Source organism: Oncorhynchus masou, chromosome 11 (genome assembly GCF_036934945.1).
Source record: "Oncorhynchus masou masou isolate Uvic2021 chromosome 11, UVic_Omas_1.1, whole genome shotgun sequence".
Taxonomy (NCBI): Eukaryota; Metazoa; Chordata; class Actinopteri; order Salmoniformes; family Salmonidae; genus Oncorhynchus; species Oncorhynchus masou.
Window position 1 is genome coordinate 46,343,923 of NC_088222.1, and position 14,484 is coordinate 46,358,406.

The 14,484-nt window shown below is 45.7% G+C and overlaps 1 protein-coding gene across 4 annotated transcripts in view; it reads left to right on the forward strand.

Annotated features, from left to right (window-relative positions):
- The window catches only part of LOC135548744 (calcium/calmodulin-dependent protein kinase kinase 1-like), a 137,691-nt gene that overhangs the window by 96,933 nt on the left and 26,274 nt on the right, over nucleotides 1–14,484 (forward strand). For 3 of the 4 annotated variants that reach the window (XM_064978636.1, XM_064978638.1, XM_064978640.1), the window contains 2 exons: nucleotides 7,898–8,026; nucleotides 8,254–8,357. In XM_064978636.1, coding sequence (XP_064834708.1) covers nucleotides 7,898–8,026; nucleotides 8,254–8,357 — 233 coding nt within the window. Of the gene's footprint in view, nucleotides 1–7,897; nucleotides 8,027–8,253; nucleotides 8,688–14,484 lie in introns of those variants that run through there. The other variant, XM_064978639.1, reaches the window with a different exon arrangement.

A 14,484-nucleotide genomic window follows, 5' to 3' on the forward strand; every position in this document is an offset into this window, starting at 1 on the left:
AAACAAATCCTATATCGGCATAACCTGAACGGCTGCTCAGCAAGGAAGAAGCCACTTCTCCAAAACCGCCATAAAAAGCCAGACTACTGTTTGCAACTGCACATGGGGAGAAAGATCATACTTTTTGGAGAAATGTCCTCTGGTCTGATGAAACAAAAATAGAACTGTTTGGCAATAATGACCATCGTTATGTTTGGAGGAAAAAGGGGGAGGTTTGCAAACCGAGAGCACCATCCCAACCGTGAAGCACTAGGGTGGCAGCATCATGTTGTGGGGCTGCTTTGCTACAGGAGGGAATGGTGTACTTCACAAAATAGATGTTATCATGAGGAAAGGAAAATGATGCGGATATATTGAAGCAACATCTCAAGACATCAGTCGGGATGTTAAAGCTTGGTCGCAAGTGGGTATTCCAAATGGACAACGACCCCAAGCATACTTCCAAAGTTGTGGCAAAATGGCTTCTCGACAACAAAATCAAGGTATTGTGGTGGCCGTCACAAAGCTCTGACCTCAATCCCATAGAAAATGTGTGGGCAGAGCTGAAGAGACAACTCCATTGTGTCCTCCTTGTGTCCTCCTCCCAGAGCGCTAAGAACCTTGGCGTGATCCTGGACAACACCCTGTCGTTCTCAACCAACATCATGGCGGTGGCCCGTTCCTGTCAGGATTTGGCCAGGGTTGTTCCGGGTTTTTGTCAGTAGATGTCCCCATTGTGCTTTTTGTCCCTGTGTTTTTCCCTTGATCCCCATTATTGTTTGCACCTGTGTCTTGTTTCCCCTGATTGTATTTAAACCCTTTGTTTCCCTCAGTTCTGTGCTCTGTGTTTGTATGTTAGCACCCTGCCCTAGTGTTCTGTGTGCTCTTGTCGATTCCGGGTGAAGTTCTTGTGGTATTCTGTTTTTTTGTTTTTGTTTATTTTTTGGTGAGTTTCTTTTGAGGTCTTTTTGTGTTTTTCCTACCACCTTTTGGATTTGCCATTTTTTGTATTTTAGGATTTTTCTTTATTAAATACACCGTCTTAAGTACTGCTGTGTCTGCCTCATCTTCTGGGTTCTGCTGACTATTCGTGGCTCAGTTGGTTAAGTGACTGTTTCTCACTCCGGAGACCCAGGTTCGAAACCGCGTCCTGACAGAAACACAGAGCCAAAAATGAACCCAGAGGCAGCCAGTTCCCAGGACCTTTTTGCCACGCTGTCCCACCACCAGGAGACTGTCCAACGCCACGAAGCCGCCCTGGTTCAGCAAGAGGCCTTAATGGCTAGACATTCTCATCTTCTGTCGGAGATGCTGACTTCCATAAAGCAGATATCTGATCGACTTACCCCGGCAACGGTTCCCGTCCCAGTACCTCAGGTTCACGTACCCATGGCAGTTAACCCCCTGGCTGAACCTCGTCTTCCACCTCCCCAACGGTTCTCAGGTGATCCAAGTGCTTGTAAAGGCTTTCTCACTCAATGTTCTCTCTCCTTTGAGCTGCAACCTTCGTCGTTTCCCACCGACCGGTCTAAGATCGCATATATCATTACCCTGCTGTCGGAAAAAGCCCTGGCCTGGGCTACTGCTGTGTGGGATGCCCATAGTTCCTGCTGTGCCAGCTACTCTGCCTTTGCTGAGGAATTGAAACGAGTGTTTCAAGGCCCAAGCAGTGGTTCTGACTCAGCCAAACAGCTCCTGACTCTCCATCAAGGTTGGCGCAGCGTGACGGACTATGCCCTCCAGTTCCGCACGGTGGCAGCAGCGAGTGGCTGGAACAACGAGGCGCTCACGGTGTGCTTTCTGAAAGGCCTTTCCGACACTATCCAAGATGAACTGGCCACTCGGGAACCACCGGACAATCTCGAGTCCCTGATCAAGTTGGCCTCACGCATTGACCAGCGTCTGAGAGAGAGAGAACTCAACCGTAGACCTCTAGCCCCTATCAGTCCCAGCTCCGAGTCCCCACCTTTATCATCGCTGGCTCCACCGGAACCCATGCAGATTGGACGCATCTCCCAGGCTGAGAGAGACCGCCGGATGAGGGAGCGACGCTGTCTATATTGCGGCAAACCGGGCCATTTCCGTTCCACGTGTCCCGGGCTCCAGGGAAACGCTCTGTCCCGTACAGACCGGGGGAACTGTAACGGGAAACATAACCTCCTCCCATCCGTCCAACTCCCGTCTGCTCATTCCAGTCACCCTCTCCTGGGACAACCACAAGCTTCACCTTCAAGCCTTGGTAGACTCTGGAGCCGCAGGTAACTTCATGGATGGTGTCTGGGCGAAGGAGAATGGCGTTCCCTCTGAACCTCTAAGTGACCCCATGAGGGTTACTACATTGGATGGAAGCCCTTTGGGATCTGGACTTGTCACTCATGTCACTACCTCCTTGAGACTTTCAGTTTCACAACACCAGGAATTGATGAACTTTCATTTGATCTCCTGTTCCGAGTTCCCTCTCGTCCTTGGATACCCCTGGCTTCACAGCCATAACCCTCACATCGACTGGTCTGTGGGCACTATCAAGCAGTGGGGTCCTACGTGCCAAGCTACTTGTATTTTCCAGAATTCCCCGAGTTCTACTCCCGAGTCTTTAGAATCCATCGACCTGACCCGAGTTCCCGAGTGTTACCATGACCTCAAACTGGTGTTTAGCAAACAGAGGGCCACCATGCTACCACCCCATAGATCTTACGATTGCCCCATCGACCTGTTTCCGGGCACTTGCCCCCCAGGGGTCGGATCTTTTCCCTATCTCCACCCGAACGAGCTGCTATGGATACCTACATCAAGGACTCTCTGGAAGCAGGCCTCATGCGTCCATCAACCTCCCCGGCGGGAGCAAGGTTTTTCTTTGTGGCCAAGAAAGATGGTGGATTACGTCCTTGCATCGACTACCGGGGACTCAATGACATAACCGTCCGTAACCGTTACCCGCTACCCCTTATGGCCACAGCCTTCGAGCTGCTCCAGGAAGCAGTTGTTTTCACTAAGCTTGACCTGCGGAACGCATACCATCTTGTGCGGATCAGACCTGGTGACGAGTGGAAGACCGCTTTCAACACGCCTACTGGTCACTATGAATACTTGGTGATGCCCTTCGGCCTGACCAACGCCCCAGCGGTGTTCCAAGCGCTCATAAACGATGTGCTTAGGGATATGCTTAACATATTTGTGTTCGTTTACTTGGATGACATCCTCATCTTTTCGAGCTCCCTTCAAGAACACACTAAGCATGTCAGACAAGTACTCAAACGCCTCCTGGACAGCCATCTGTACGTTAAGCCGGAAAAATGTGAATTCCATTCATCCCGAGTACAATTCCTGGGATTTGTAGTGGAACCCGGTCGAGTCCAAATGGACCCTAGGAAGGTAGGGGCGGTAGCGGATTGGCCCACCCCCAAATCCGTTAAGGATGTTCAGCGTTTCCTGGGCTTCACAAACTTTTACCGCAAGTTCATCAAGAACTTCAGTTTGGTGGCAGCTCCTCTCTCAGCTTTAACCAAAGGTGGCAATGCAAGGTTTGTGTGGGGAAGAGAAGCTGAGACGGCCTTCCAAGGACTCAAGCAGCGCGTCCTCTCTGCTCCCATCCTGATACTACCGACTACGGATGAACCATTTGTGGTGGAGGTAGACGCATCAGAGGTTGGTGTTGGAGCTGTCCTGTCTCAGAGGGGTGAAGACAAGAAGCTTCATCCGTGCGCTTTCTTCTCACACCGGCTTACCCCGACTGAGAGGAACTACGATGTGGGGATCGTGAACTCCTAGCGGTTAAGATGGCATTGAAGGAATGGAGACACTGGCTCGAGGGGCTTCTCACCCGTTTCAAGTGCTTACGGACCACAAAAATCTGGAGTATATCCAGCAGGCGAAGCGATTGAACTCTAGACAAGCTAGATGGTCTCTTTTCTTCAATCGATTCCAGTTTATCCTCACCTATCGGCCCGGGTCGAAGAATCTCAAACCGGATGCCCTGTCCCGAGTCTACGCTCCTGCCATTCGAGATGACACGGACATGCCTGTCCTTCCTGCTGCTAAGATTGTGGCTCCGATCTCGTGGCAAGTTGAGGATACTGTGAGACGTGCTCAAGCTAGCGAACCGGACCCTAAAGGAGGCCCTGCCAATCGGTTGTTTGTCCCCAAGGCAGTGAGGACTCAGGTCCTTCTGTGGGGGCACTCCTCTCGCCTCACCTGTCATCCGGGCGTAGGTCGCACCTTGGAGTTCATCCAGCGTAAGTTCTGGTGGCCTACCATAAGAGAAGACGTTGCCACTTTCGTCAATGCCTGCCCCGTGTGCTGCCAGGGCAAATCTTCTCACCTCCGCCCTCAAGGACTCCTTCACCCTTTACCTGTTCCCCACAGACCCTGGTCCCATATCTCATTGGACTTTATTACTGGACTTCCTCCATCCCATGGCAATACTACTATCCTAGTCATAATCGACAGGTTTTCTAAGGCGGCCAGGTTCGTCCCTCTGACTAAGTTACCTTCTGCCAAGGAAACGGCTGAGTTGGTAATTAATCATGTGTTCCGAGTCTTCGGCATTCCTCAAGATGTGGTTTCTGACAGAGGTCCCCAGTTCGCCTCAAGGTTTTGGAAGGCCTTCTGCCAACTCATGGGGGCTTCTGCCAGTCTATCTTCAGGGTACCATCCGGAGTCCAACGGCCAAACAGAGAGGATGAATCAAGAGCTGGAAACCACCCTCCGATGTATGACTCGTGACAACCCGTCCACATGGTCATCCTTTATTGTTTGGGCCGAATACGCGCACAACACCTTGCGCTCCTCCTCCACTGGTATGTCCCCGCACGAGTGTCAGTTTGGCTATGCTCCTCCATTGTTCCCGGACCAGGAGGCAGAAGTCAGAGTGCCTTCAGCCTTGAGGTTCGTCAGACGCTGTCGGCTTATGTGGAGGAAGACCCGTCTTAATCTGATGCGTTCCTCACAGAGGTATCAACAACAAGCCAACAGACGTCGCCGTCCCGGGCCTACCCTGCGCCCGGCCAGAGAGTCTGGCTTTCCACAAGAGACTTACCTCTACGGGTGGAGTCTCGCAAGCTGTCCCAAAAATACATCGGTCCCTTCAAGGTTGCCAGGAGAGTTAACCCAGTTTCTTATCGCCTACACTTACCCAGATCCCTTAAGATTAATCCCACATTTCATGTGTCATTGTTAAAACCTGTTGTTTTTTCTCCCCTTGTCCCGGCAGACAGACCTCCCCCTCCGCCTCGTGTCATTGGAGGCCAGCCGGCTTATACCGTCCACCGGATACTGGATTCCCGCCGGGTGCAGCGGTCCTGGCAGTATCTGGTGGACTGGGAAGGCTACGGTCCTGAGGAGCGCTCCTGGGTTCCTGCCAAAGACATCCTGGACCCTGACCTCATTCGTCAGTTCAGGGTCCTCCACCCTGAGAGAGCTGGTAGGAACGTCAGGAGCCGTTCCTAGGGGGGATTCTGTCAGGATTTGGCCAGGGTTGTTCCGGGTTTTTGTCAGTAGATGTCCCCATTGTGCTTTTTGTCCCTGTGTTTTTCCCTTGATCCCCATTATTGTTTGCACCTGTGTCTCGTTTCCCCTGATTGTATTTAAACCCTTTGTTTCCCTCAGTTCTGTGCTCTGTGTTTGTATGTTAGCACCCTGCCCTAGTGTTCTGTGTGCTCTTGTCGATTCCGGGTGAAGTTCTTGTGGTATTCTGTTTTTTTGTTTTTGTTTATTTTTTGGTGAGTTTCTTTTGAGGTCTTTTTGTGTTTTTCCTACCACCTTTTGGATTTGCCATTTTTTGTATTTTAGGATTTTTCTTTATTAAATACACCGTCTTAAGTACTGCTGTGTCTGCCTCATCTTCTGGGTTCTGCTGACTATTCGTGGCTCAGTTGGTTAAGTGACTGTTTCTCACTCCGGAGACCCAGGTTCGAAACCGCGTCCTGACAGTTCCTGTAGGTTCATGCTCTACAACATCCGCAGAGTACGACCCTGCCTCACACAGGAAGCGGCGCAGGTCCTAATCCAGGCACTTGTCATCTCCCGTCTGGATTACTGCAACTCGCTGTTGGCTGGGCTCCCTGCCTGTGCCATTAAACCCCTACAACTCATCCAGAACGCCGCAGCCCGTCTGGTGTTCAACCTTCCCAAGTTCTCGCACGTCACCCCGCTCCTCCGCTCTCTCCACTGGCTTCCAGTTGAAGCTCGCATCCGCTACAAGACCATGGTGCTTGCCTACGGAGCTGTGAGGGGAACGGCACCGCAGTACCTCCAGGCTCTGATCAGGCCCTACACCCAAGCAAGGGCACTGCGTTCATCCACCTCTGGCCTGCTCGCCTCCCTACCACTGAGGAAGTACAGTTCCCGCTCAGCCCAGTCAAAACTGTTCGCTGCTCTGGCCCCCAATGGTGGAACAAACTCCCTCACGACGCCAGGACAGCGGAGTCAATCACCACCTTCCGGAGACACCTGAAACCCCACCTCTTCAAGGAATACCTAGGATAGGATAAGTAATCCTTCTCACCCCCCCCCCTAATGATTTAGATGCACTATTGTAAAGTGGCTGTTCCACTGGATGTCAGAAGGTGAATTCACCAATTTGTAAGTTGCTCTGGATAAGAGCGTCTGCTAAATGACTTAAATGTAAATGTAAGAGGCGTGTGCGAGCAAGGAGGCCTACAAACCTGACTCAATTACACCAGCTCTGTCAGGAGGAATGGGCTAAAATTCTCCCAACTTATTGTGGGAAGCTTGTGGAAGGCTACCCAAAACATTTGACCCAAGTTAAACAATTTAAAGGCAATGCTACCAAATACTAATTGAGTGTATGTAAACTTCTGACCCAATGGGAATTTGATGGAAAAAATAAAAGCTGAAATAAATCATTCTCTCTACTATTATTCTGACATTTCACATTCAGAATATAAAGGGGTGATCCTAACTGACCTAAGACAGGGAATTTTTACCAGGATTAAATGTCAATGGAATTGTGAAAAACTGAGTTTAAATGTATTTGGCTAAGGTATGTAAACTTCCGACTTCAACTTCTTACAGAAGTCCTGGTACTTCTCCATGTACAACTCTGGGAGACTGGGGGTGGCCGCCTCCACTGGTTACTGAATAGGGCAAGGGATATGTATATATTGGAAAAATGTATGATCTTTGATAGCAGAGACAAGTCTAACATCTAGTCTTGGGGTTGTTGCCACCAAAATTGATATCCAAACAAACATTAGCCCCTATCAACCAAACATTCTCAATTAAAACATCTACAAAATTTGCTATGCTTGATTATGATATCATCATATTCAAATGTTATTGTATTCCTTTGAATCCAAAATTGCCATGGTAATGAAATATAATGGAAGGAAGGAAAGGAAGGAAGGAAGAAAAAGGATGGAAAAGAAAGGCATGGACTGTTTCAAATCAAAATAGAATGGCTTAGCTGCTATCTTTGATTAGCTTACCATGAAATGCTTCAATTTACTCAAAGCCACTGATACACATAGAGGAAGCAAGAACTATCCAGACCTAACATCCTGGTGTCGTTCTCCCTCTCTCTCTCGCTCTCGCTCGCTCTCTCTCTCCTGACGGCATCCCTGACAGTAGACAGCCTTAGCCATTAGAAGACTGTTTACAGCATCAGGCATTTCTAGAGTCTGGCCAATAGATGATTTCGATAGTTATTCCCCCTCTCTCTGCTAGGCTTTCTGAGTGCTTTGTCATTTTGCTTTTCTCTGTGTTTTTGTCCTGTTCCATCATTTCAGGAAGCCTCATTAGGTTGTCTTATCATCCACGTCTCCAGTAATGATTTGACAAGGATCTTACAGTAACTTTAGATTCTTCTGCATGGGCATATCTCTCATGGTAGGATTTGTCCAGTTGTGCCCAAGCACATACCATATCATTGTGACATTCTGGTTGTGTGTGTCTCCGTCAGTTGGACCCATGGGTGACCCAGGACGGTTGTGATCCTCTGCCTCTAGAGGAGGACCACTGCAGTGTGGTGGAGGTCACTGAAGAGGAGGTGCAGAACTCTGTCAAGTTTGTCCCCAGCCTGTCCACCGTGGTAAGGAGTCTGAAGTGTGTGTATGTGTGTGTACGCATGCCTTTGTGTCTGCTTGCCTTCATGGATGTACAAACATGTGTTTGTGTGGTCATGGGTCTGTGTGTGTGTGTGCACGTCTGTGTGTGAATCATTTAATTCTAAGACCTGTGTGTGTGTGTGTGTGCGTGTGCGTGTGCGTGTGCGTGTGTGCGTGCGTGTGTGCGTGTGTGTGTGTGTGTGTGTTTCAGATCCTGGTGAAGGCCATGCTGCGCAAGAGATCCTTCAGTAATCCCTATGAGTGTCCCAGGAGTAGAGCGGAGAGGTCCATGTCTGCACCTAGCAACCTGCTCATGTGAGTAGTACAGCTCCAACACCCAAACTGCCAAGTTATCAGTCACCCACCAATAATATCTCTTCTATGACTTCCACGCCCAATAACAGATATTACATGGAGCCTATTTTGTCGGCTGATATTAGGCTTTTACAGATGTACTGTATTTGTATTGACGTAAATAAAAAAAGAAGGATTGATCTAAGATGTGGAGAAAATGCTTGGAAAAAAGCTATTCTTTGTAGAATTGTACTTTTTTTTCGCATTTCATTATTTGTCCTGGAGTGAGTGCTCTTTACATGGCTATAAGCTTATCTTGCCTTGGCGCGCTACAGCAAGACTGGATACTATCACCCAACGCAACTACACCAGTAGGAGATGAGAGTGAACTACTGTGAACTAGCTGTTACTGTTTTTATGTGGAGTCCTGAGTTGACAGACGCTTGCCAGCTCAATAAAGTGACAGCAATGCGCACTGGCCATACACTTAAGCAATAAGGCACCTCAGGTGTTTGTGGTATATGGCTAAGGCTGTTCTTAAGCATGACGCAACGCGGAGTGCCTGGATACAGCCCTTAGCCGTGGTATATTGGCCATATACCACAAACCCCCGAGGTGCCTTATTGCTATTATAAACTGGTTACCAACGTAATTAGAACAGTAAAAATAAATGTTTTGCCATACCAGTGGTTTACGGTCTGATATACCACGGCTGTCAGCCAATCAGCATTCAGTACTCAAACCACCCAGTTTATAATGTTACTTGAATTGTCACGGTAGGGTGTTGGGTGTTGTGACAATCCAAATGTAAAGTAAGTATCGAGCTAATAACGTTCGACTTTGTGGTAACGTTAACATTACAGCCCTTTAGTGTAGCCCTCGAAATCTGGTGTTATATTTGCTTTTTGCAAAGGGTATTCTCCAAACTGTCATTAAATTGTTTTCAGAGACACAAAAAAACACAGCAGGTTACAAAGAGCTTCGTAGTTATGTTTTTGTGTATGGGTTGTCACTTGTCAGGGACTTCACTCACGCCGCCAAACTTACCCTAGTAAAACTGACTATCCTACTGATCCTTGACTTCGGCGATGTCATCTACAAAATAACTTCCAATACTCTACTCAGCAAATTGGATGCAGTCTATCACAGTGCCATCCGTTTTGTTACCAAAGCGCCTTATACCACCCACCATTGCGACCTGTATACTCTAGTCGGCTGGCCCTCGCTACATATTCGCCAGACTCACTGGCTCCAGGTCATCTATAAGTAAAGCTCCGCCTTATCTTAGCTCACTGGTCACGATAACAACACCCACCCGTAGCACGCACTCCAGCAGGTATATCTCACTGGTCATCCCCAAAGGCAACACCTCCTTTGGCCACCTTTCCTTCCAGTTCTCTGCTGCCAGTGACTGAAACGAATTTCAAAAATTGCAGAAGCTGTAGACTTACATTTCCCTCACTAACTTTAAACATCAGCTATCTGAGCAGCTCACCGATCGCTGCAGCTGTACATAGTCCATCTGTAAATATCCCACCCAATCTACCTACCTCATCCCCATATTGTTTTTCAATATCACTCCAGTGTTAATCTGCTAAATTGTAATTACTTTGCTACTATGGCCTATTTATTGCCTTACCTCCTCATGCCATTTGCACATACTGCATATAGACTTTATTTTTTTTCTATTGTGTTATTGACTGTACGCTTGTTTATTCCATGGGTAACTCTGTGTTGTTGTTTCTGTCGCACTGCTTTGCTTTATCTTGGCCAGGTCGCAGTTGTAAATTAGAACTTGTTCTCAACTAGCTTACCTGGTTAAATAAAGGTGAAACAAAAAATGTAAAAAGTATCCAATTCACGTTTTTCCACCCCCATCTAGCCCACTAACTAGGGTTAGTACCCTCTTGGGATCCTTGGGACGACCCTACGCTAAACCCTAACCAAAAATCGGTCCGATTTCTTTTGTTTTATCTAGCAGCACATGTTTGACACAGACACACATACTGCAATTAGCACACATCACTCACTCCTGCTATCCTCCTTATTGATCTTATTATTATTACAATTATTCATATTGTTATTATTCTAATAATAAGTCATGTCATTATCATTAGTAGGCTTAGTAGACAAGTAGCCTTGTATCGAGCTGTAGGCCTAAGAGCATGCATTTTACAGTAGCCTAGGTATAGCTATACCTAAAACGTCCATTAATACATTTCAAGTCCCTAAAAATAGAAATCAACTCAGCAAGTCTATTGTCCTGCTTATAGCCCATCAAGGGTGTATGGCTTGTTTTGTATTGCAACAATAGCTTGCCGAAAGATTTACACCTGGCCCACAGATGAGGCATCGCCAGCTGTGAATTCTACTGGACACTTCAGACAACCAAAGTGCATGTGACTGTACATCAAATATTGCAATGGTAAAACTATCATTTTTGCCTGACATGATAACTTTGCCTTCTCTTAATTATTGCCTAAAATGTTGGCATGCATAACATTATTTAACCAATTCTGATGTTTTGATATTCTGAATCATACAGTATTATGGAAGCGGAACACACTCGTCACTCTCTTTCAACAACTCTAAATCACTTTTGCATGCGCTCCAAAGGGATAACTTGAAATAAAAATATATAGATTAAGGAAGTAGTCGAAAGGAACATTTGATCATTTATTAGCCTAGTGGTTCTAAGGGGCGGCAGGGTAGCCTAGTGGTTAGAGTGTTGGACTAGTAACTGGAAGGTTGCAAGTTCAAACCCCCAAGCTGACAAGATACAAATCTGTTATTCTGCCTCTGAACAGGCAGTTAACCCACTGTTCCTAGGCCGTCATTGAAAATAAGAATTTGTTCTTAACTGACTTGCCTAGTTAAATAAAGATTTAAAAAAAAATAGGCCTCGTGTAAAATCATAAAAAGCACAAAAGCCACTGTTGCATGTAGGGCTAGATTATTTATGGGTTGATTATATAGAAATCTCTAAAAATTATTTGAACAACGCCAAAGCAAATGCCTCTCTATGGCACAGGAATCACTGACTCGCTGCCTTTTTCTATAATCAAGATACCTGCTGGTAACTCTTAACTTGAACAGCTCATGAAGTCTCCTAAATATCTGTCAACTAGGTAGAACTCTTATGACTAAAGAGGCTTCATGCATAGCTTCATGAGTATAAAGTTATGGTATTAAGACTAAACAGGGTGTGCACTTTGGCCTACAGCTCGCTGTTTGTTATACAAGGCTACTACTATAATGAAAATGACATGACTTATTATAATGAGGATCATAATAATAAGGGTATAGGAGTAACAGCTGTGTTTTTTTAAATGTATCTATTATTTTACCAGGTAAGTTGACTGAGAACACGTTCTCATTTACAGCAACGACTGGGGAATAGTTACAGGGGAGAGGAGGGGGAATGAGCCAATTGTAAACTGGGGATTATTAGGTGACTGTGATGGTTTGAGGGCCAGATTGGGAATTTAGCCAGGACACCGGGGTTAAAACCCCTACTCTTACAACAAGTGCCATGGGATCTTTAATGACCTCAGAGAGTCAGGACACCCGTTTAACGTCCCATACGAAAGACACCCTACACAGGACAGTGTCCCCAATCACTGCCCTGGGGCATTGGGATATTTTTTAGACCAGAGGAAAGAATGCCTCCTACTGGCCCTCCAAACACCACTTCCAGCAGCATCTGGTCTCCCATCCAGGGACTGACCAGGACCAACCCTGCTTCAGAAGCAAGCCAACAGTGGTATGCAGGGTGGTATGCTGCTGCTGGTGTGCACAATATGTGTTAATGACAGGTGCTGTTAGATTACAATATCATTTTTCTGCCTGCTTGGAATGGCGTAAACAACACAAAATACATTCTAAGTAATACCAGAAAGTCTGTTCTAACATTTTTTTTAAAGCCTTTATTACAGCATAGCAAAAGATTAAAAACAGCCAGATATTTGGTGCTCACAGAATCAGTAGGCTATTAAACAAACATTCAAACCGGGAACAGAAGCAGGATCTGTCTTGTTTCTGTCGATATATATGGATGATTTATAAAGCTAGGCACCTTTTAACAGTTAGGCTTTTGATTATAGACCTATTTAAATTGGGGTTTCCTCTCCTCAATTTTCTTAGACAGTTAAGGCAAGGGATGGTTCTCCGCTGCTGCCTCTACCGCGTTGTTCTCAACACCAAAATGCTGGTTGACTTCGGTACTATGCACATAGCAACATATAGGGAAAAGCGCCAATTCAATGCTGCACTGAAGATTGTTTCAGAACCGCAGACAGCTATATTTTTCAGCATCGGGCTGAGTGACTCACTCATTCGTGGCTTTCATTCATAGTAAGTTATAGTATAATGCAGGGTTACAGACACATTCTTTCTGATCGTCTGTAGCATACACAGTCTCTCTCTCGCTACAGCTCATTTCATTTGAATTATGTGGATTATAATAGATTGACATATTTGTAGGGGTGGATGCATTTTTCATTAGGACAAATCAGGTCTGTGATATTGAGTTAGAAATGTAAAACTTTAGTCATTTAGCAGACACTCTTATCCAGAACGATTTCCATGCATTTCCATACTTTTTTGTACTGGTACCCCATAAGAATCAAACCTACAACTGTGGAGTTGAAAGTGCCATGCTTTACCAACTGAGCCAAATGGGACTTAAGCCTCAAATATCTTGTAAGTTTGCCCTTTTTGTCCGTTAGGCTACACTTTACAATATGACTCAACTCTGACTGACTGCAACATCTATCGGTAATCTAAATTGTGGCACAAACTGGGGGATTTTTCACACCTATCCGAGCTGTTAGACTATCCTATTGTGAAAGAATACTTGTGGATCTTGTTGTTCCACTATCGCTTCACACTCGACTTGGAGGCAAGCAAACAGCCTACTCTTCGCCTGCTTGTTGTCTGGTTCCAAAGGATAAACTGTCACCAACAGAGGGATGTGTTGTTTCAGAGAGAAGCCAGCTGCAAGCCTGCAACCAGGCACGGTGGATGATATCATTTTCCTGCACAGCAATCTGAAGAAATCAGAGTGATGAATGGACTGTTTTTGAAGTTATTGTTTTAGTAGCTAATATTAGAAGGGTCTTTCAAAGTGATTTGAGTTGTCAATGTGCTGCATTGTCACGTTCGTCGTATAGAGGAGACCAAGGATATGAATACATTCTTCTTTAATGAAATAAAGAACACTAAACATACGTGCCGCTATATAGACCGAGTGCTGACATGCAACTACACATAGACAATAACCCACAAACCCAAAATGGAAATGGCAACCAAAATAGAATCCCCAATCAGAGACAACTATAAACAGCTGTCTCTGATTGGGAACCAATTCAGTCCACCATAGACCTATAATAAACCTAGACTAACAAACACCCCTAGATATACAAAAAAACTAGACAGGACAAACAAGCATACACACCCTCGTCACACCCTGACCTGACCAAAATAATACAGAAAACATAGAAAACTAAGGTCAGGGCGTGACATGCATTGCATTGTGAAATAAAAATATATTGTTCATTATTCATGGCACGGTTTATTTTTTAGCTAAATGTTGAATAGACATGCATACAAATTAATTCATACAGGAAAAGAGGAATAATAGCCTACTATTAGGCTAAATAAATTGATGTTATTTCGTTGAGTAACGGATCGGCTCTCAGAACTCATAAGAGGCGGATTCTTTCTTCAATATAATCATTCATTCAGAAGGTTAAAGCCATAGATCTTAGGCCCACAGTAAATTAAATTATATTACCAGGTTAATTTTTCATCAAGTTATAATAATCCATGCCTTCTGGGAATGTTATAAAGTCCAAAGGTTCTGGGTAGAGATAGAAAGAGTTTACTTTTGATCTGTCGGCATATTTCAAGACATAACATTTGAGGTGCAGGTTTGATGCTACTTTTCTTGTCAATCATCTTGAGAAAATTGTACAAAATCAAACAATCCTCCGTTGTTAACACAATGGGAAGGTAAAATGCTTTATTATCTACATGTTGAAAGTACGTGGGTGACAAAGAGAAACAAAATGGTGTAGTTTAAGGCCATGTGGTGGAGACTGATGGTGGAAATGGGGGGGTGTGCACATGTGGGTCTGAGCAGGAGCGA